This window comes from Rattus norvegicus, chromosome 18 (genome assembly GCF_021556685.1).
Source record: "Rattus norvegicus strain SHRSP/BbbUtx chromosome 18, alternate assembly SHRSP_T2T, whole genome shotgun sequence".
NCBI classification, from domain to species: domain Eukaryota; kingdom Metazoa; phylum Chordata; class Mammalia; order Rodentia; family Muridae; genus Rattus; species Rattus norvegicus.
This window is the reverse complement of record NC_141551.1, coordinates 51,942,501-51,966,139: the sequence shown is the minus strand read 5'-3', so window position 1 is coordinate 51,966,139 and position 23,639 is coordinate 51,942,501. Positions and strand designations below refer to the sequence as shown.

General features: G+C 45.7%; 1 protein-coding gene across 4 annotated transcripts in view; it reads right to left on the bottom strand.

Moving 5' to 3' along the window:
- Gramd2b (GRAM domain containing 2B) overlaps positions 1-23,639 on the bottom strand; it is a 98,208-nt gene that overhangs the window by 11,866 nt on the left and 62,703 nt on the right. For 3 of the 4 annotated variants that reach the window (NM_001014011.2, NM_001437467.1, NM_001437470.1), the window contains 9 exon segments: positions 46-168; positions 826-937; positions 4,230-4,310; positions 4,399-4,470; positions 7,127-7,222; positions 10,523-10,626; positions 12,461-12,527; positions 14,409-14,520; positions 18,489-18,608. In NM_001014011.2, coding sequence (NP_001014033.1) covers positions 46-168; positions 826-937; positions 4,230-4,310; positions 4,399-4,470; positions 7,127-7,222; positions 10,523-10,626; positions 12,461-12,527; positions 14,409-14,520; positions 18,489-18,608 — 887 coding nt within the window. 4 annotated transcript variants of the gene reach the window in all.

Below are 23,639 nucleotides of genomic sequence, written 5' to 3'. Positions count from 1 at the left end.
GGGCTTTGAGCATGTTACTAGCCCATCAATAACCCCACTCCTCACCATGGGCAGGCAGGATCTTGGCTTTTCCATCAGGCGCTCTGCTCCCGTGGGCATCTGTCCGAGGTGGTTTTGTTTCTCCCTTTGTGACATTCAGAACTGTCTGAGATTCGGTCACATGGAAGTCTGCCAAGGAAACGAGGCAAGGTCATTTTGGTCCCTGATATACTTAAAACTCATTACAAGACCCTTTATCTGCATGTTGGCTGTGTTGTGGCTCTCTCATGAGTGCCATGTGGTGCCTGGAGACTGGAACCCCAAGTGCCCAGGAAAAGGACACAGCGTGCTGGGCTGGCATCCACAGACACACGCTGCGTTCACTCCTACTGTTATTATTACTGACATAGGTGAGGACCCTTTAATACAGGTCCTCATGTTGAGCTGACCCCCAACCATAAAATCACTTCCTTGCTACTTTTTAGTTACATACATATAATTCTATAAAACACAACTATAACTAATTTTGCCACTGTTATGCATTGCAATGTAAATATCTGGGTTTTCTGGTGACTCCTGTGAAAGGGTTGTTTGACCTCTAAAGGAGTCATGGCCCACAGATTGAGAACCATTGACCTAAGCGATGTCTGTTAAATATGGACAAAGGAGAGGATGGATTTCGCCATGGAGGCAACTCCCTTTCTTAGGATCCCTTTCCCCAGATTTCCTTTGCAACCATTAACTGGGCAAAGAAGGGTGGGCCTTGTTTCTGTTTTGAAGAGGGTGAGGGGAGGGTGTTTGTTTTGTAGGGCATAAAACCTTTATCAAAACGCAACTTCCTCAGACCTCGAGAGTTCTCAGATTCTGGAGTCTGGGAGCCGGAACTGCTGTATCCTTCCAAGTCTTGCCTTCGTTGTTGAACCACTCCGTCCAGGTCTGAGAATTCATCATTGAAATCCTGAGGGGAGACAACGAGAGGAAGAAAACAGGCAGGCCTTTATAAACGCTAGTCCTCTTGCTTAGGGCCCACCCATAAAATATGGAAATGAAGCACGGGTTACCCCACATCACAGGATTTCCTAGCCCGGGAGTCTCTGGTGACAGAAACTGAGAGCCTCCTACATGGTTAGAGTTCTGTACACGAACAGCTCACAGCTTGTTTGAAACAAACATCTAGAGAAGGTACCGGATGGCAGGTGACAGAGAGACTGCTTAGTGTGAGGCAGAGACATCTCAGCGGACTGCGGCAGACAGCACAAGAGAAGACTGGACAGACAGCTCAAGTCCATGTTCAAATATAGAAAAAAAGTATAGCAAATTATAATAAAAAATGACATTGGACACAGGAAAGGAAAAAAAAACACCACTGCTGGAAAATTAAGACTGAGTAGAGAGAGTAGTCTTTTGAATTAGATCTGATCAGGGTCAACTACGGTACAGAGGGTAGGAAGCAGACAGGAGTAAAGAACACAGGCGGAGAGAGGAGTTTTAATTTGTATTCCTCAGGCTTCCCTGAGGTGCTAAGGAGGTGCATGGTGTTCCCAGCTGACCCTGGCAACGGCCGAATTACAGAATTAGACTGAGCTCTTAACAATTTAGCTGCCAACTGAGGAAGGACCCTAATGGTAAACAAATGAGCAAGTTGTTTGCTGTCTTTGGGCCATCTCAACATTCATTTGCTTCCTTACAATGATTGATCGGGAAAAGAAAGTTGAAAATTTGATTGACTGATTTATATTTATTTTGTTTCTTTGAGCCACGATTTCCATCTACCTCAGGCTGGTCCCAAAGCCTCAGTGTAACTTTAGATGAAGTGTAACTGAAGTCCTTTAACTTTGGACTCTCCTGCCTCCACCTCAGAGGTGTGTGCTATCATGCCATATTTGTTTGGTCCTGGGGATGGAACCCAGGGCTTTGTGCAGGCTGGGCTAGCACTCTACCAACTGAGTTACATCCCAGTCTGAAAAGTGAAAAAAACTTCAGTGTCTTCCATTTAATAATGATTTACTGGGGGCTGGAGAGATGGATGGCTCAGTGATTAAGAGCACTGATTGCTCTTCCAGAGGTCCTGAGTTCAATTCCCAGCAACCACATGGTGGCTCTCAACCATCTGTAATGGGATCTGATGCCCTCTCTGGTGTGTCTGAAGACAGCTACAGTTTACTCATTAAATAAATAAATAAATAAATAACCAATCAAATCTTTAAAAAGTTCAATTCCCATCACCAAAATGGTAACTCACAATTGTCTGTAATTCCTGTTCAGGAGATCTGACACCTTCACACAGAAATCCATGCAGGCAGAATACCAATACACATAAAATAAAAATAAATAACTAAAAAATGATCTACTAAATGCTTATCATATATGGGGTAGTGTGTGAACCACCTTGCCACATGAATGCATTGACTCTCTCCCAGCCACATGGCAAGGCCAGCATTCCAGTGGATGGAAGGAGTGGGTCCGCATGTAAGGAACTTCCCTGAGGATAGACCCCAGCTGGGTGGCCTCAGATCAGAAACCACGTTCGTCGAATTCTAAGTATTGTGTGTGCATTCTGGACTGCTCTGCCTTTCCCCTCCCAGTGCTAAATAGATCATTATGATGGGTTTACTGGGATCAAAAATCTATCCTAACTTGAGAAGCTTCAGTAAACACACTAATGTCATACACAGCCTTTTGTGTTTGACTTTCTGTCTATCGTAATGATTCAAGGTCCATCTGTGTTGTAGCATATTTCAGCCCCTCATTCTCTTTTTTCTGACATCTCTTTTAATATTCCATTTGTGTACTACAGTGAAAACATTCCATTCATTAGTTGAAGAACATCAGGGTTTTCTCCTATTTTTGGGCTGTTGTGAAAAATTCTTCTATAAACATTCTCTTCTGTTTTTTAGAGACAAAGTTTGGTTATGTATTCTAGTCTGGCCTTGAATTCCATGTGTAGCCCAGTCTGGCCTCAAAGTTAGAGCAATCCTCCTGTCTTAGCTCTCTAATACTGGAATTATAGTGTGTGCCACCAAATCCAGATGAACCTTCTTGAGTTTTTATGTGAAGATATTTTAATTACACATTTCCCAAAGTGCAAAAGGAGATGCACAGATGTTCAGACTATGGGCTTGTGATTGACTCAAAGCAATCGCTGACTAACAGTCAGTGCGGGTCAATCTTTAATAGATATGATTAGATCGCTCTCTCTGAAAAACAAAATCCTATTATAGGTACTCACTGTGCACAAATGAAATAGACCACAGGAGGTTTTCATTGTGGTCTACAAAGTCCAAGGGAATCATAATCTCTCCGCCTGCCACCTGGTCATAATAGCTGTGCCTAGTTATTTCTGAGTTTGGCTTATCTTTTCTAAGCTAAAGTCTCTGATGGTGAGAATTAATTTTAACTTTTTCCAGTTTTTGATAGTGTACACCAGTATAGTACCATGAATAGGCCTTTGTGAGCTGAGTCATGGACGGCCTCAATAAAATTTATGAATCTCGTTAAAGGAGCACTGGTGCCTGGGACGTGGCTTAGTAGAGACCGCTTGGCTGGTGTGTATGAGGCTCTGGGTTTGACACCCCTGGCACCACACACACAAAACTGACAGGCAAACAAAAATCTTATGTATCTCCAATCTCACTATCACATTTCTTAGATTACTAGAAAAAGTGTTAGCGGCCTTTTTCAGTTCCCCTGTTTCTGCAGAGACAAGCTGTGCTCTGCAGCTGTCCCTCGACTACTCTGGTCATGAGCTCTTCCCAAGCCCTGGCTGTGGTGTGAGCACACGTAGCCCTGGCTTCATCCTTTGCTTGCACGCCTTGATCATTATCTAAGTTGAGAGACCAGATCTTGGGTTCGAACTCCATCTCAGAGAACCTGACCTAAGGTTGAACTCTCTAGCACCAGTTTCTAGATTATTCTCCAATGAACTGGAGTCTAGTTTCCAGGCTATTCCCCAACAAACCTGCACCTCCAGGTTACAAGCCCGCCCCTGGCACTTCCCTTCCTAACAACCACCAATCAGGAGGAAAACAGAAGCTATGTTTATGGTTTGGCTCCCCATCGCTTGCTTGCCATTTCTTATAAAACCTTGTCCCACCCGAGAGCTCGGGACTTCACCTTCCTTCCCTGCTACTTCACAGAAAGTGGTGTGGCCCAAGCTTGAGCTTAAATAAAGACCCTGGTGCAATTGCATCGCATTCGGCTCCTTGGTGGTCTTTTGGGGCTTGAGAATGAGGCACAACAAGGTGACTTACCAGACGCAGAGAGGAAGGGCGATCTGCCCGGAAGCTATTTTCAGCAGAAGATGGGTTGGGACTGTTCCCGACACTTGTGTTCTGAAATCAGGCACAGAATGAAAACCCAGGTCAACCACAGACCTTAATACCGAAGAAAGGCCGCACAGGATTCTGATGTCATACGCACCTCTAAGTGTCCGCAAATAGATTTTAGCAGTTTGTAGGTTGAGTCTCTGGACAGCAAGGAAACGAATATGTACTGGAAAATAAGATAGAACCAAGAGTTCAGAGCTCAAGAGATAACTGTCAAGTAGTTTTTGTGTTTTCTTATGAGTTTTCAATTACATTTAGTGTGTGACACATGCACACACATGACGCAGTGTCCCTGTGGAAATCAGAGGACAACCCTTTCCAAGATGTGGTTCCTGAGGACTGGCCTCAGGTCACCAGACTTTGATGCACATAAATGCCTTCTAAATGCCTCTGCCGACTAAACATCCTTTCCTCCCCTAACTTTCATATTTGCAAATGACATAGACCATTACCTTAACCTTAACCTCAGATTTTTGATTCATCTGAACATTCACATTTTATTTCATTTCTGCAATGAAATAAGTATATATCCCTATGTGCCTTTTCCCCCTTTCTTTTGAGGCAGAGTGTCATGTGGGCCAGGCTGGCATCAAACTTACTGTGCAGCCAGAGATAGCCTTGAACTCTCGTCAGTTCTGCCTCCACTCCCAAATACAGAGATTATGGGTGTGCATCCCCATACCCAGTTATGTGATATTGGGGATGGAATCCAGGGGGTTATGCTCCTAGGCAAGTCCTATCTACTGAGCCACATCTCTAGCCCCTCAGGTCCCGCTTATTATAGTAACCAAACCCCCAAATTCCACTTAAGCACAATAAAAAAAATGGAGCGAAATGAAGGTTCCCAAAGGATGACATGGGTGTCCCTAAAGAGCACTGATGGGATAGGACAGGGCACTAAGGCAAGGCTGTGATACCAGCTGGGACCTCTAAAGTCTCCTCGCCTCTCCAGTATTTTGTGATTCCCGGGGGAGGCCTGCTTTCTTTGCTCTGACCTGCACGTCTGCAAAGGACTTGCCCGCAGTTATCACAGGGTGGTTCTTTCTCATGACCCTTCCAAGTTCTTCCTTGTACTAATATGGAGATTACCCTCACCGGATGTTTGTTAGTTATGGTAAAAAACAAAACAAAAACCCCAACAATCAAAGCTGGACAAATATTTTGGAAACAAATGGCATATGGAAAGGTTTTACTTCTGTGCAAATGGTACATCTACAAGATCTAAATTTTTTTTGGCTTTCTCAAGGTCTGTGCCACAGAATGCTCTCAGACCTCCTTTTCATGGGTTTGAAGGATCCCTGTCATTTGTCTCTGCATTGCAGAGGAGTGGGCACCGTGGGCTCTGGCGCTGGGCAGGTCTGGGTGCAAAGCCCAGCTCTGACACTTACTAGGGGATAATAATGGGAAACTGCTCAAGCATGCTTCCCCTATGGGGAGCATACGAATAAATTAGAAAACATTAGAAAGCACTTGATGTATACCTGGCGGAGAGTAAGTGCTTGATAGCAATTGTATTTAAAATAATAAATAGGCATGTTAATTCATTTTCTAGTTTATCAGAATATCTATCTATCTATCTATCTATCTATCTATCTATCTATCTATCTATCCATCCATCCATCCATCCATCCATCCATCTATCTATCTATCTATCTATCTATCTATCCATCCATCCATCTATCAATCATCTGTCTATCTCACTATGTAGTTAGGAGGGCCTCACACCTATGATTCTCCTGAATTAGCTCCCATGTACAGAGATCACAGTGTGCCCACTTGGCCAGAATAGTTGTTACTTTTTCTTCTTAGCTCTATTCAGTTATCTAGCATGGTTAAAAGTTTAAGGTAGCATCATTCTTTCACAAAGATAGCAGGTGAAACAAATGTCGAAATGGAAATCGTTCTGGGTGTGCATACTCAGGGTAGCCCAGTTCAGGAGTTACTCCAGCACCTTGGTAAGAATAAAGAATAGAGGCTGTGTGTGTGTGTGTGTGTGTGTGTGTGTGTGTGTGTGTGTGTGTGTGTAGGCCTGTAATGTATGGGACTGGAGGTCAAATTCAAGCTGTCAGGCTTCCACTGGCTTCTCTCCCTCTTTAGGTTTTTGAGACAAGGCATCTCTCTCTTGCTCCCCCCACCCCTCTCTCTATAGTCCTGGGAGTCCTGGAATTCTATATTTAGATCAGGCTAGCCTTGAACTCACAGAGATCTATCTGCCTTTGCCTCCCAAGTGCTAGGATTAAAAGTGTGCGCCACCACACCTGGCCTTAAACTTAGTTTTATCTATTGTTGTTGTTGTTGTTATTATTATTATTATTATTATTATTATTATTATTATTATTATTATCGTGTGTGTGTGATATGTATGTGTGGACAGATGAGTGCTATAGTGCACACATGAACAGGTTAAAGCATAGCGTTTGGTAGGTAGTTCTCTTTTTCCACTGTGGGATCTGGCGACTGGATGCTGGTTGCTATAAGTTTGCACAGTTAGCACTTTTTATCCATGCGCCATCTTGCCAGGCCCCTGGGATCTCTTTTTAATGGATTAAGTTCTTAGTGGTGTCATCTGGCTAGTGAGGGGAGCATTTGTAGCACACAGTAGGTTTCATGCATTTGGCAAACTTCGAGGGGCGGGGTTGTCCTACATCGATGCATGCTTAACGATGTTTGCCTTCTGCGCTGCTCCTGTAAATTTACTGTTGAAATGCACCAAATTACAGCAACACCAATAACAACCAAACCTCAAAAGAACAAAAGCAAACAAAAGGGGCAGGAAAACAACAACAGGCAGAGCACAGGTGGTCCTTCTGTGCTGCACTCACCCTGTCTGTGACCGTCGCTATGATCAGGGCATTTGGCACCAGAAGGGCAGTTTTGGTTTTCTTGATCAAGGTTACCGAAAAGGCTGGGATAGAGATCTGAAAGAGAGCCAGCAAGTCAGCAGCAGCTACACTTTACACACAGCACATCGAAGCTACATCTGGCTAAGGACACCACCAGCAGGTAAGTCCTCCAGGTTGCATGAAGAGCAGGGAACCTGGGAGTGAGGGGAACACATCGCTGAACTGTACAGACTGGGGGCTACAGGACACAGCTGGGAAGTTCTAGACATAACAGAACACAGCATTCACACTGATGTCCACACATCCGGGCTCAGGGCTCCATGGAAACCTGGCGCTTACAACGTGTGCTCTGGACTCAGTTCCTGGGTTGAGCACATGTGGATGGGGAAAGCATACTGGACAGAAAGTCTTAATTAATCCTGAATCCAGTCCTGTTACTATTTACATGGCCTTCTCAGTCTGACGGGCAATCCACACAAAGCTTCTGCCTGCTGATTTGTAAGTACAGACAGCCTTCTTACTAATGCTTAGATGTTTGGATTAAAGAAGGTAGACATTTACCAAATTCCATCACTGTCTCACGATATCAGAATGCTCAACATTAAAAAAAAAAGATCATTTCTGCCTCAAATAAAACACAGCAACAGATTTAGCGGTTAAGAGTGCTGACTGCTCTCCCAGAGGTCCTGAGTTCAATTCCCAGCAACCACATGGTGGCTCACAACCATCTGTAATGGGGTTGGATGTTCTCTTCTGGTGTGTCTGAAGACAGCTACAGTGTATTTATATATAATAAATAAATAAATACGTCTTTTAAAATTTAGCAACAATGGTATTAATTCTTCTTTATCAAGTGAGGCTGCCGTTTACTTATGGCGATCCTTTAAGGCTTGGAGATCAGATCATGAAATTTGTTTGGGAAGATAACGTGGCTCATTCAAGATCCTGTACGTCGGAGCTTAGAAACCTCAGAATGGGAACTGCTCTGACCCTACCCGTTCACTATATGATCTGCTATAGGAATAGACCAGACAACACAGAAAACTGTGACCACCACTGTTTGGCTTCTCCAAACAATCTCACATAAATGGTTTAAAAAAAAAATGATTTGACTCGCTGCAGGGGAACACACGATATGTGAACATGTATTATTATCATTTTTTAAAGCTTCATACATTCTAAAAGAGGTCAGTGGGGGAGGGGGGCTTGCACTGCTTCTGTAAGTTTAAAAGAATGAAAACAAACATTTAATTTTTAATATTTGGGTCTGTGGGCTGGGTTTACCCTCTGCTGAGCCGAGTTCTCTGAATAATGAGGGACTAATCTCGCTTCGACACTTCCCTAAAAGCTACTGTTTCAGAGACATTTCCAAGGGCAAGGGATGATTTTTGAGGTTGGGATAACTTTGGAAAAAAAGAACTTGGGATCTACTAAGGTAACAGTGAGGTCGGAATGAGTCCAATCCGGTTTCTAAGACAGAAACATAGTGAAATACAAGGGGCAGCGCATTTAGGCTTTTCTGAGACACAAAGACCCATAAGGCATTTTAATCATATATTCTGTGACTATAAAATTATAAGGGAATAACTCGTGAAGTGACGATAAAGTGACTTTTCGATGGGACTAGAAGGGACATGTGGTAATTCGACCAGCAACTGAAAATACCCCCAGCTGAAGTCCCTCACTCAATTAAGCAGCCCGTAACCTGTTTTCAGGGGAGACATTCACAAAGGTCCCCCGAGAGCAAACTGGAAGGCATTAGTTTACAGAACATCATGTTGGACTGAGGTCTGTTGACCCATGAGGGAATTCTGTAAGATTTCTGAATCCTTCTTGACACCATCTTTGGGTGGGACGAAGGTTCAACAGTTCTTATTCTTTCTCCTGCTAATTTGAAGGTTAGATATCGCCCATACAAAAGAAACCCAAGTGTGTCCGTGCATTAAAAAACTCATTTTACCTTCTTTTTGTCATTAGAGCATTATCAAACCACCCTTAAATCACAGTAGCTTGAAGCTCACTCCCTGCCTTTGTGAACTCACACGTTATTAGAAAAGAAAATGCCTTTATTCAGATTGTCATTAGATTTAGATTGCTTAGAGACACAGACTCACTCTGAATTTAGAACTGTGTTTAATCCCACTGAGAAGCAGGACCTGATCCCCTCCGGACCCCATGACCACCTTCTTACAATCCCGAAATCTAGCGCTCTGGGGCAAGACTACTCCGCTCTGTACTAATGCAGAGAATGCCTAAGAATAGCGTACGATAACCATATACAGAAAGCAACATGGAGTATGTTGCCCTCCAGAGCTAACATCAGCCACTAGAGAATATCCTTTGTGTTCGTTGATTGGTTCTTATAGGATTACCAGTGGCTTTGGGGAGAATGTTTAGATATAGTGGAATCACGTCAAAGAGTTCATAAATGGCTACTTCACAGGAAGGAAAACTGCTTATTCATCATCTCCAGGCACAGTCCCTGAGAACCACGGAAGCCGTGAAGAGCGGGAAGGTACTTCTCAGACCTCTGGCTGCCTTAATGAACTGTGCTATGAAACCATAGCAAGGACTGCCTTTCCCCTCTTTGTGTGACAGTTTCAGAAAGCGGAGCCCAGGAAGCTGCTGCTTCCTTTGTCACTGACGCTGTTCTCAAGCTCTTGGTGTCTCACAGCTCAGCTCAAGCCTGTGTTTAATAGAGGCCTAAAGGTGGCCACACCAGAGCACACTTGAGGATGTGAGGGTCTGACTTCTGCAGACGGAGACTTGCACACTCGAGTTCCAGCTCCCTTGCGCTGGTAAGGATAAGACACTCCCTCACAAACCTGTCATCCTAGTAATTGCTATGGATACAGCAAAATATGGGTAATTTTTTGGGGGGGAGGCTGTTTGAAGCAGAGTCATATATAGTAAGTTAGGTTCGCCTGGAACTCACTTAGAGCCCAGCCTGCCGTCAAACTCCTGGCAGTCCTCTCGCTAGGATTATAGAGCTGAGCTACCGACCGGCCATGTGTTTTGGTTATTAATGAATGCTTCTGAAACTGACTAGGGCATATTTCCCAGAAACACACAGGAACAACTTTGGTGTCTCTGACGACGTGTGTGTAAAAGGGATTAAGACAGAAGGGTAGGACAAGCACAAGGTGATGTGTATAAGGTAAGGAGTGAGCAAATGCTGTCTGGGGGTGGGGTGAGGGTAGGGGTGGGGGAGGAAGCCTGCATCACCTGGAGGATTTCGAGCAGTCGAATTTGGAAGCACAACTAAGGAAACTCCATATAAAATCAGACTCATGATGGAGACATTTATAAATATAGTTAATGTTAAGGCCATTTTTAATTTATGATATATAAAGAATACTGTGTAAACACACCAACCTTAGTGTCTTTTCCAAAGACCTTGGAATGAAAACAAATCCAGTTTTCCGACACAAAGAGCTTTCCTTGGTACAGAATTTCTTTCTGGAGAGCACAGGTAAAGCCTAAGAAACAGAGAGGTAGAACAGTCCGATTTAGAAGACTGGACTTAGCAAACCACTATTATTTCTGTGATTTCTATTTGAAATAAACGCTGGCCTTTATCTTGGTCACTAAATATACACTCATACTCCATAGTTACACTGATAGTGACTGAGAGAGGCGAGCCTCTTCAGGGCCAACGCCTACATTGAATGCAACTTCAAAATGGCCTATCTTGTTTTGCTGTTAATATTGTGTTTGTTTTTCCCTAGAACTTTTTAAAGAAAGCTTGGTATGGCCAGAGACAGTCTTGTCCACCATCTTTGTGTTGACAACTGTGCAGGCCTCCAAAACCTTCAGGTCTGCCACTTTAACGTTCAAACGTGTGCTCAGTGAGTTTGGGTGAAAGCACGCCCAGAAGTGTTTCTGCCGTCTTTTCTTTATGAACTATGACCTTAAAATGAGGATGCCCAGACACACGCCCACCTCCAAAATGATTTCCTGTAAGCATCGTTCCCTAGAATAAAAGCCCTGGGCTTCCTTTCCCCTTCTTTGATGGGGCACTGCTTTGGAACTAACCCCTGTGTTCTTTACCCTCTGCAGGTGAAATTGCTCTTCATTCTCTACTGTCCTGGCCCTCCATGCTTTTGCACTCACAGAGATATGTGATTGTTCCACACTTGGCTGCACCATCACCTCCTGAGCAGCTAGTTTTATTTTATTATTTTTATTGACTTCTTTTTTAGATAAAGTATTGCTGCACAGCCTAGGCTAGCCCGGAATTAAAGAGTTAGACCTGGTTGGCCTCAGGCTTGACATCCTCCTGTTCTAGTCTCTCGAGGGTTGAGATTATAGGGGCACAACCACCAGACAGGGGGCTCAAGAGACATCCTTGGTAGAATAAAGTGGTGGTGACTCAATGTGCTTTCCATTCAAAGTCTTAGAATAGGACTTACAATAGGAGTCAAAATGCGAGGCCAAGTCTACCATTGCCCCCTAGAAACCAAGCTTGATGTTTTAGAAACCTCTCCGATCACCAACCGTGTGTCACCTGTGTGTGAATGAAAAGGCTCTTCCCAGGATCCTAATGACTCACTGATGAAATACGTGGTCTCACTAGGGGAAGATCACATGACCACGCCTTCTGCCAGGGGATCCCAGCAGGAACCAACCTCTTGACTTATCAAGCACACACCGAGGGAGAGGCTAGAGCTGTGGGTCCAGGGATGAACCACATGCTAACCTGGCTTACTGCGTTCTGCATAACTGGGCTTTCTTTTAGCCTCTTGTGGCAGCCTTTCCTGCCCTAGGCTCATTGTCCCAAATCTCGGGATGAATCATTCACAAACATTCCAGCATGATTGGAACAGCAAGGGGACCTTTGTGGAACCTCCCTGGTTGACTCTGCATCATGAGAGCTGGCTATTCCTTCTGTCTAATGCTCTAAGGTCTTAGGGAAAGGCAAGCGTAGCTGGCATTACTGTCATGACATGACCTATATCTTTCAGAAACCTTTTCTTGGTGACCGAGTCCTTGAAATGTCCTTTCCTTCTCTCATACTGCTTAGACAACTAAAAAAAGAAGGCTTTTGAAAATATTATTTTTAAGTGCATGCATGTTTTGCCTGTATGTATGTCTGTGCACGGAGTTCACGCCTAGTGACCTTGGAGGACAGGAGAGGGCATTGGTTCTTTGAGACTGGAGTTACAGACAGTTGTGCGATGCCATGTGACTGCTAGAATTAAAGCCCAGGTCCTCTGGTACCGGTGAACCCTGCCTCCAGCTCCCTTAGCCAGCCATTTAAACACGTATCTTTAAAAACAACAACTGAATGAGTTTAACTTAAATAGGACTTACTTTGTCTCAGGGGCTCCTCGGTTGGGACATCAAGGAATAGCTTGTGAAAGTGCATGTTTGCCTTGTACTGCAGGAGGAACACAGGCATCGACACCATCAATATTTTTTTAAACCATCACACATTTTAACCCTCATTTAAACTGATCAATTTTCCAATTCGATCCTTCAGCGAGACCCAGGGGACACAGGGTCACATAGGTTCATGTTCCAACATCATTAACACCTTGCTGGGAGGTCAGCTGAGCATCTGATAGGGCAAAGGTCCCCTAATAAGGCAGGAGGTGACATTCGAAGGACTCTGGCCAAGGGAATGTGACAGTGACACACACCTAAGCACTGTGGGAAAGTTCAGGGCTCTGAAACTTTGCACTCAGATGACCCTGAACTTGAAGTCTGTGGTTCTACTTTGCTTTGCTGTGTGGTCATGCCCTCATCATTTAGCTTCCCCGGGCCTAGTTTTTTTTTTTTCTGTGCCTGATGTCAAAAGAATTCTGTGCCTTAGAGGGATGCCCCGGTTTAGGGGAAGTAAAGCATTGGGAGAGCCCAGGACAACTGTGGTCCATGAAAGCACATGAGGTCAGAGGCAGAAGAGCGGGGCTTACCACACCAGGGCAGCACAAAGCCCAAGGTAGTGCCCCATCCCAGGGTTAGGACACCGTGTAGCAGGGATACTGTGGAACATGGCCGCACAGCGACTGAGAGACAGATCTAGGTCTTTTAGTGACAGAGGGATCTGCCTCTAGAATGCTTCTGAGAAAATATGTGGTAAAACAGCAGTTCTCAACGTTCCTAATGCTGAGACCCTTTAATATGGTTCCTCATGTTGTGAAGGCCCCAACCATAGAATTGTTTCTGTTGCTACTTCATAACTGTAATTTTGCTACCGTTAAGTGTCTCAATGTAATTATCTGGTATGGAGGATGTCTGATATGTGACCCCAGGGAAATGGTCATTCAACCCACAAAGGGATTGGGACCCACAGGTTGAGAACCACTGTTATAAGCCGTCTGGAAAGCAGGCCTTACAGAGTGTGCTATCTGAACCAGGCGAGCTCTCAACAGCAAAACCAGCCCTTCTATTGGGTCAGGTCATCAAGATGGCAGACGGCTCTGACAAAGCCAGCCTGGGCTATATTGCAATGGGGTGGCAGTGGGGGGGCGTGGGAAGAGAGAGAGAGAGAGAGAGAGAGAGAGAGAGAGAGAGAGAGAGAGAGAGAGAGCGCCCCTATGGAGGAGTGCAAAAACAACCTTTATAAAACACCTTGTTAGGACAGCTGTGGAAACTAAAAATACTTAAATTTCATGTCTCTGCCAACTGTTTTATTTAGTTTTTGTTCAGTTCTTCACGTATATTTAGGGGAGATGTGTATAATAACAACAATAACAGCAGCAACAAACTTCAGAAAACTGGGGTCAAGGGTTTTGCTCAGTTGTACAGTGTGTCCTTGGCACAAGGGAGGACTTGGGTTCAACTCAAAGCAACAACCCCCAAAATAACCCCCAAACTCCCAAAAGCTGGCCCCAGTAAAGGTGCTGCACGACGTGGACCTGGATTTTGTTGCCTCTCTGGGTGTATTTAGCACTGAGCTGATGTGACTCCTGACAAGGTGTGACCTGTGTGTTCATAAGCCTTGCTTCTCTGTCTGTGTGCTGGGTACCTGACGAGACTGTCTTATGGTGCGTGGATGCCACACTCCCCATGTTCTGTGAGATGTCAGACAAGTGCGTGACCACCAGTCCCAGTTCCACAGCCAGGTACTCTGTCTCTCCATGTGTGCTGATGGGTCAGCTGTGGAATCTAACGGCGTCCATCTGTCCTTCTAAATAGTCTAAACCCCGTCTGCCTTGGCCCTGGTTAGTAGAAAGCTACATTTCTGGATTCCTCTTCTCCATCAGTTGCAATGTCTGCGCCACCCTCGCAGCCAATGCTAACTGCCGTCCCTCATTACCTGGCTGGAGGAGGAAGACTTTTTTCTTTCGGTCTTAGAGTCAGCCTTGCTTTCGGTTTTACAGTCATTCTTATCGCTCAACAAATTGGAGCCATCAAAACTGGATTTTGACCTGGGGAAATAGAACCCACGGAGATTATACAAGGAACGGTTTATGCTGCTCATTCTAAGTCCCCACCGTTGTGCCATGTAATGAGAAAGCTCGACACGTGTTTATCTCTTCTACATACTGATCAGTGCTCACTACACTCGGAGGGCATTTTCGAATCGCGTGATCGGGATGATCCCAGCAGGCCTCCGTGATGAACTGCAGAACGGGTATTCGAGATGCGAGGATAATTATATCAGCCCCAAAGTGTTTTAATCAATACAAAGAGGAGTCCTTGAGGCTGATTACCAAATAAAATTACAGCTGTAGCTCAATCAGAACATTAATATTTAATAAGAATTAACTAAGCGAGGCATGGTGCTAAAGGCCTTAGGCACACAAGACAGCCTTTATCTTTAGGGAGCTTGTGGGCATATGCATCAAACCTTATTTTCCCACTTTCTTTTTGCTAAAGACAGTGCATGCTGGGGATGGTAGCACAGGGGAGGCTAAGGCATGAGGCCTTGTATAAACTTTATTTTACATTGGCCTTCTGGTCCCGCTCTTGGTGCCTACGGGGAGTGAGAACAACACATTGAGAAGACCCAGGAAGCACTACTGTGTAAGAAAGTGCTCCACCCACAGAGGACAGTGCTCCACACAGGAGCCCCTGTGCTGTTGTGCCTTTCCCAACCGTCAAAGGCAGTCTTGTTCTCCCTGTCTCCAGCTGCCCACAGTCTACACTTCTTCAAAAGATCTGCCTGTGGTTTGTTTGTTTGTTTGTTTGTTTTGCAATTTGGTTGACAGGAATAAAGACATTTGAGGCCACCCTGGGCTACAATCCTTCAAAATAACAAGAGTGGGGTTTGGGAAGATGGCTTTGTGGGTAAAGAGTAGGTGCTACTCCAGTGTGAAGACCCAATCGTGGATCCCTGGGAGCCGCGGCTGTGTGTGTAACCTCAGCACTGGGCTGGGCATTGCCTGGGTTTACTGCTGCGGACTAGCTGAAAACAATGGGCTCCCTGTTCAGTGAGAGACCCTGTTTCAAGGGAGTGAGATGGAGAGCCAACAGGATACCTGAGTGCTTCTCTAGTCTCTCCATGTGTACACATGGACTCAACCCTCTCCTAACCCCCATGCATGCACAAGGCATAGTACACACACACACACACACACACACACACACACACACACACACACACACACAGAGAGAGAGAGAGAGAGAGAGAGAGAGAGAGAGAGAGAGAGACTGAGAGCCACAGAGAAAGAGAGTATTTGACTTAGCTGTTACAGAAGTTAGACTGATTAAAGACAACAGCAGAAGAGGAAACCACCAGAACAATGTGATCTGCCTTTTCGCTTATCATTTTACAATGCTGGAGATCCAGCCCAGGTTCTGGAGTTCAGCAGGGAGAGAGAGAGAGCTCTACCCTTAAGTGACCTCTCACCCCACAGCGTGACTCCAACGTTCAGGGCCTTAGAGAAGGGACAGGAGGAGAACAGGCCCCGGAGAAGAGAGACAGGACATCCAGCCTCGGAAGACAACGAAAGTCATGTGTGACAAAATAAGAAAAAGAAATAAAAACGAACATCTCTAAACCCAAGCCTTCCCTTTCCCTCACGGTTAAAGGCAGAATTCTAGAGTTCTGGGATTCGACTGCAGGAGATCTTAAACCTGGCTCTCTGCCTCAGGAGATGAGTGAGTCTGCCCGCCTTCCACTCTGTGGCGGAGAGCAGCCATTTCCACGTGGAGAGGATGTACGCGTTCTGGAGTTGGCGCACGAATGCGCTTCATAACTGTGCGGTTGCTTTACTGCTAGGGCGCGACACATCAGACAGCGTTCACACTTTTTTAAACATTATTTGAAAACTTTACACTCGTGAAGCCTTTGATCTAAAGCAGGTTTGGAAGGAGTCTGAGGGAATTCAAATGCCACAGGGGACAGACATAGCGGACGGAAGTGGGGAGACAGTAGGTGCTGGTTTCTCTGCTCTGAGAACAACTTGGGATGTCTTAGGGCTCTCCATCAGTTTATGATCCATAACACTGAAATCTCAGGAGAGGCACCTCTCAGTAGCACGCTCTCTCTCTCTCTCTCTGGGTTAGCTAAGTACTTTCTGTGGGAATTCTGTAGATTATTATTTTTTGAAACTATGAGTTTATCTACCTATACCGGACCTGAAAAGATAATTACTTTTATAAATGTTAAAAATAATAATGGTATTTAGATAGGTATGATGGTGACTGAAACAGGAAGATCAAGATTTAAGGCCATCCTGAGGAATACAGTGAGTTTGGGGCAGGTCTTAGCTAAACAAAGCCTCGAATACAAACAAAACAATACCAACAAAACAATGCTGGATGGTGTGACACACACCTTCCGTCCCGGTGCTTGGGAAGCAGAGACAAATGGATCTCCGTGAGTTCAAGGCTAGCCTGGACTACATAGTGAAATCCTGTCTCCAAAGAAACAACAAATAAGCACCAAGAAAACAAAATGCCCAAGCAAATAAAGTACGAATGGCAAGCATGGCTTCTGTTGATCCAACACATGCTAGTGGCATCACAAGGCAGATGTTCTGAAGGACGGCACAGTAGGCAAATGCGGTCCTCGCTCTGAGGGCTTGAACAGTGGCACAGACACTGCTCTGTGGAGCAAACGGGAAGCTTCTTTGCATAGTACCGACTTCTCTGTGTCCTCTCAGCCACACTACTCTCACTTCCTATAGCTGCCCACAAGCAAGACCAAAGCCCAGTGCAAAATGAAAGTGTACGGAAAAAAAAATGGTTAGGAGTTTCCAGACTGAGTGAGCAGACCAGAGCAGAGCCCTCTACGCCGTGCCAGGCAGCCATCCCCGTGGTTTCCCACAACTCCTACCCAGGCACGCTCAGTTCTCATTTGAAGCCTGGGCAAGTCAGAATGAACCCAAGTGTTTGCCAGGTGACTGCCTGGTCCGTCACAGCGAAAACTCTGCGAGAGCGCACACCTTGCACTCTTGTTGGGGGAGTCATTTAATGAGCAGGGTGGGATGTTCTGCTGGGAAAAGGCTATAGAAAAAAATGGTGAAAGATGAGACACCACCGACAAAGGTATACAGAGGTGACGGGAATAACTGAAAAAGAAAACCGGGGTGAGGAGTTATGACTCAGGCATTGATTTAGAAAGGAGATACGAGTGGAGAGCCAGGGAAGAAGGGAAACGCAGGATGTGATTAACTTGTCTTCTGGCAGAGGTCAAAAGTGGGAGAAGGCAACGGTTCTAACAGTTCTAACAATGGGAAGGAGGTCACTCGCCCTTGTTGGAGAGTTCTAGAATCCACATTTAGGACTGGGGATGTAGCTCAGTGATTGAGCAGTTGCCTAGCGTGTGTTCAGTTTGAAACCCCAGTACCAAAAAACAAAACAAAATGAAAACAACAACGACCAGACTCCTCTCACATCTACTCTCCTGGCTGCAAGCATCTCTAAGCTCCTCCTTGGTAGCTTTTACCTCTGAGAGTGATGGAGCCTACAGTTAAGTATTAAAAAAAAACAAAAAAACCTGACATCTCTCCTCCTACCTCACAACCAAACCAGGTCTCTTCTAAAGCCCCAGCCCCAGGTCATGGAGAGCTCAGCAGATCCCTGGGACATGTTCTCCTCTGTTCTTTCCTGTGGCTCTCAGGAAAGTGGGGGCCAGGTGTGCACGCCTGGAGGCTGAGCGGACATGGGTGCATTCTGTACTGAGAGGAGACTCCGTGGCTTCCTTGGTCAGCAGATCAATGTCTCCTGCCCTTCTGCAGAGGCTCGGGAACAGGAGCAAAAGGTGCTGCTAGGAAGACATGGCAATACCACACCAAAGACCAGGGCCGTGGTATTAAAGAAGAGCGCACCACGCTTTCTTAGGGCAAGACTTGCCTACGGTTGAGCCACACTCTTAAAGACAACCATAAAACTAGCAAAACCAGTGCTCTCTAAAGGCTGGAGAACAAAGAACCCACTGAAGACTCACCACAGACCGAGGCTTCTCTTCTGGTCCGGGGACTCGGCCTCCACAGATGAGGTAGGAGATTGGGCTGTTGGCGACTTGCTGAACCTCTTTCTGTCTTCCACGCCATTCTCAGCCTCTGAGCTGGAGAAGAGAGAAAACCGCTTCACTTTAAACATCCAGAGGGAGGTGGAAAAAGAAAAGAGGAAGTGGTCTCGAGTTCTGGAAAGAGGAATAATCTTCATTCTTCACTGGCAGCCTTTGTCCTTCTCAGACTCCATCCCAAAGGCTCTCTGTGCAATGGCAGTAGCTGCAGGTGACACCTGCTTCACTTGTAAATGTCTGGCCACTTAGAACTGCTCAGCTCTTGGTCTGTGCCTATGGGTCCCAGCTGCTCAACCCTGGCCAGCCTAGGCGTGTGCTGTGCTGCAGATCACCTGGAGGCTGGGAGAGCCCCTGTGCGCAGGCGCGTGGTGGCTGGCACACATGGGTGGCCTCCTGCAGGTGCTGGGAACCCCCACCCTCTTTGTTTGCACTTCTCTTAAGTCACTTATCACCTTTTGTTGTAGCTTTGACGTCCAGTTTTCGGTGGTTGTTTTAACTACGCACTTCCCTAAGCAATTTACCAACTGTCATCTTTATAGCCACCAAGGCTAAGTAGGAATTATTACCTTCGTGTTATAGGTGGGAAATCTGAGGCTTTCACTGAACATCTTGCCCACAGAGCTCACATCTATTTGAGTTCTGTCCCTCCATAAGGTGCTTGTAAACACATCCCTTTTCTTTTCTTTTTTTTTTTTCAGAGCTGAGGATCAAACCCAGGGTCTTGCGCTTGCTAGGCAAGCGCTCTACCGCTGAGCTAAATCCCCAACTCCAACACATCCCTTTTCTAATTCACTCCATCCATCCATCCATCCATCCATCCATCCATCCATCCATCCACCCATCCACCCATCCATCTTCTTTTCCTTTCTCCCACCCCAACCCAGCCATTTCTTCACCTCATTCAGAGCAAGAGTTCCAAGATGGGGAAGAATTGCATTCATCTTTACGAATTCATATTCATCCTCAACAGAGTCTAGGATGGCAATCAGCTCTGATCAATAGGCAATAAAGAAAACTAGGCCTGACCTTGGTCAAAGAGTCGGGGGCGGGGGGCTTAAGAAGGTTTGCTCACTGACCCACCAACAAATGGATGACTGCCAGGGCGGTGACTGAAGGAAGCAAGCATCACGGTCGGCAGATAAAGACAGCACCGGATGCTTTTCAAGGGAAGAAGGAAAACTGAGGGGAGAACAAAGGTGGTATTCATGGTCCTGACTGGCTTTGATCTTAGCCTGTGCAGTAAAAACTCAGGAGAGACACCTCTGAGGCCTGAGAGCACTCCACGGAGGCTGAGCACACAAGCAGATAACAATAAAATGGCAGGGTTGTGCCGCCTGAGATGGTTTTAGTCCTAATCTATCATTTGGTATTTTTACCTGGATGTGAGCAGGTAGGAGCGTGCGGGTGGGCTCCCTGTGGGCGCTCACTAACCATGTTCCACAGCCTGTGGACCATGCCCAGGGGGAGTCATGTCCTGGTATTGAAAGCAAGACCAAGCATATTTGACAAGTAGAACCAACCAATAATTCTAGAAATGGCTGCCGTTCTCACTTTATAGTTAGTGCTTCCCTTTTTCTAAGGAGGTAAGTACTGAAGGACAGAGGCCCGTCCTCTCCTCTGCTTTTCCTCAAGGTACACTGAAATGGCTTAGTACACATGGCACTGCATTGCATGACAAAGGATGCTTGGGAAAACTTTGAACTCTAGTGGCCCCGTCGTGGAGGCACCCACCTTCATCCCAGCACTGGGGAAGCAGAGGCAGGTCTATCTGTGAGTTTGAGGCCAGCCTGGTCTATACAGTTAAACAAAAAGCTTTGCTTTAAAATTATAAATAATAATAATTACTTTATTACCTCAGGGTCAATTTAATTGAGGTCTTAAAACCTATGCATTTTCTGTATATGACTGCTCTGTCTTCATGCACACAAGAGGGAGTCGGATCCCATTACAGATGGTTGTTAGGGAATTGAACTCAGGACCTCTGGAAGAGTACTCAGGGGCTCTTAACTGCCGAGCCATCTCTCTAGCCTCCCGTCTGTTCTCTCTGAACCCCTAAGATATACACACTTCATCCCCTTTCCAAGCTCACCAGACAGAAACCCTCTGGGGGCTCTCCTTTCAGGAGGGAGACCGATTGTGTGGCAGATGACTACATCCCACCATTCACTTAAAATACTCATAAGTTTTATTCAGGGTCGGAGTGCCTCCTGGAGGCACAGCCATGGCTGTCTCGTATTGCACCGTTGCATAGATAGAGCTGTTCCTCCCAAGTGTCACTCTGAAGGATACTCAGAGTACTCGGCTCCTCGGAGATAGACACACCTTGCTCTGAGTGCCCAGTGAGTAGCTATAGAGGAGCCATCCTGAGATGGATTTCTGCCTCTCCTGGACCTGACCTCGCTTGGGAAGGCACTTTTGGACAGGGCAGAGTTATGAGGGGTTCATCTCCCCGTGTCTGGGACTCTAGTTTAGCACTGAACTCTTCAGCATGCATCTCTAAACACCCATCCAAACAGTGATGTTCTGTGGAAAACACATCTCCATTCTCCTTGATTATGTGCCAGTCTGAGCACTGCCTCTAATTGACAGACAGCCCTACTGGGGACACACTGGCTTCAAAGCGTTCTTTCTGCCTGGCCCCCTTCATGGACCTGATGGTTTCTTTCCTTCTTTTTTTTAAAGGATTTATTTGATTTTCAATTATGTGTGTGGGTATGTGCATGCGAGTGTAGGTGTCCCTAGAGGCCAGAGACATTGGATTCTCTGGAGCTGCAGTTAAAGACGGCCAGAGCACTCCATGATCTTAAGCTCTGAGCCATCTCCTGCTGGGTTCTTAACTCACCAGGTGCCCACTCTATGTCTTCCTCCATTCTCTTTCCTCCTGGTTCTTCCTTACTGCATTAGTACTCAAAGTTCCTTACAATTCGGGCACTTTCTGTTTTTTGTCCCTGGCACTCAGCTAAGCCTTTTATTCTACTGGTCATCTGTAAATTGATGGACGTATGCATTGTCTCAAAGAGGAAGTTGAGTTCCATCCATGGGCCAATTCAGTTTCAGGGTGTTTCTTATTTAAAGGTTGCTGAGGTGTTAAGGGAGCTAATTCCCAGCCAGCAACTTTCCTGCAGGTGCCCTTCACCTTGGAGGCCTTGTCAGCAAAAGACTAAAAGCCACAGGGAATCCAAACAGCGGAAGGCCCACCCTGCCATGCTTGAGGGAGCAGTGTGTGGGAGGACACCAAATGCTTTCCTAAGGCTCTCTGGGGAATTCTGGGGAATTAGTGAAAATTTAGCTAAGTGGGTTTAACTTGATCATGAACATAAAACATCAAGGTCCGTTGTTGTTTCTAATTTTTTAATTTTTTTTTTTTTGGAGCTGGGGACCGAACCCAGGGCCTTGCGCTTCCTAGGCAAGCGCTCTACCACTGAGCTAAATCCCCAACCCCCCCCCTCCCGTTGTTGCTTCTAAATGAGAAGACAAACCGTTTTCCTGGACAAAGACTGAAAGGACCAGTTGGGAGATCCAATCAGTCTCCTTCAATAAGTGTGTCTCAGAAAGGTCTTTATTAGAGGGGGCTCAGAATTTCCTAAGGGGAAGAGATTAGGATTCAGACCTAATCTGAGTACCAGAGAAGGAGTGGAAACTGCTAAAAACACAGGACTTATCTTTGCCTGCAGGTTTCGTCTTTTCTCATTTCCAACCCAAAGTAAGCATCAGGTACAAGGCCTCAAAGACTTGCAGTAGGATTTTCAGATGTCTGGTTTACACAGACAAGCCTGCCCTCGCCTATCAAGAGACTGCATTTTACTACTAGCTGGGACAAGCTGGCTTTCACACAACTCTGCCACACACTGTTACACAATCCATAAATAAAAACAGGCTGGGCCGCCCTTCTCAACAGGTTGATGTTTGTCATTTCCCAGACCTCATTAATCAATCTGTCAATGACTGAAATTCAGATTTCACAGGTTTTCAGAATTCAATTTCTTTGGTAGGGGCTAGTAGCATTTCTTCCGGTGACTGTCCCTGGTTGTTTAAAGGACACTCAACATTCCTTTCTCTGGGGAGCACATCTTACACTAGGCAGAAGCTGTGATTAAACTGCTTCTCAGGGGAATGAAATCAAGTACCTTCCTGTGGTTTAGTCCAGGAAGCTATGATCCTTTCTAATTATAGTGACGATTCCGTGTTAAATTAGTCTAAGTGAAGGCATTAAAATAATACATCACTGAACTTTCTTATGCTGGTAAAGATTGGGGTAATTTTCCAGCCACCTCTTTAAAACCGTAGGCCTTTTCCCACCAAAGAGGATTATGCTGGCTAAGTTTCTGGAAATGGAACTATACCAGTCAAAGCCAGATCAGGAGCTGCCCTGTTGCCAAAGACTGAACCACTGGACTGGGTCCTTTTAGACCCTTGTCTGACGTGCTGCCTGCAGCCTTGATGGACAGATGAAAATTGGGCAAAACTGCATTATCTGGGAAGCAGATTACCTGGGAAGCAGATTTCTCCTCTCGGGATGGGTGAAGGTTCTGGGAATTGCTGGGTTACACCCTCTGTAAAAACTAGACAGATGTTCTAGCTACCCAAAGGAGGAAGAAGAGTGTGGGTGATCAGCCCGGCAGAAGAGAAGATCTGAGAAGACACTATACTCTTTTTATGGCTGTCAGACTATTGAAAAGACAGTTCCTAAGGAGCTGGAATTTCCTGAAGAATCTCGAAGCAGCAGAAGAAAAAGGCCGGAGTCCATGCCAGACAGAGGAAGTATTTGCCTCCTAGAAAGAGATCTCGCATCGTTCCAACATGAGGCAGTCTTGAGGGAGAGCTTGGGGCTGAGTCAACAACAGTAGGATCACACCTCAACCAACACTGCCCAGTTAGGCTTACCTTTTGTCTTCTATTTAAGCCCAGACCTCCTATTAGGACCTCAAAGATGGCCTGGAGTCTGGCTGGGGATGGGGTGTCTACCGGATCTCTTGATTTGCTCTTTTCCCCAAGGTGGTCACAATGAACAAATCTCTTTTCTCTGGTTTTCACCACTATGCATCTCTTTACTTGGAGTATTGAGAACAG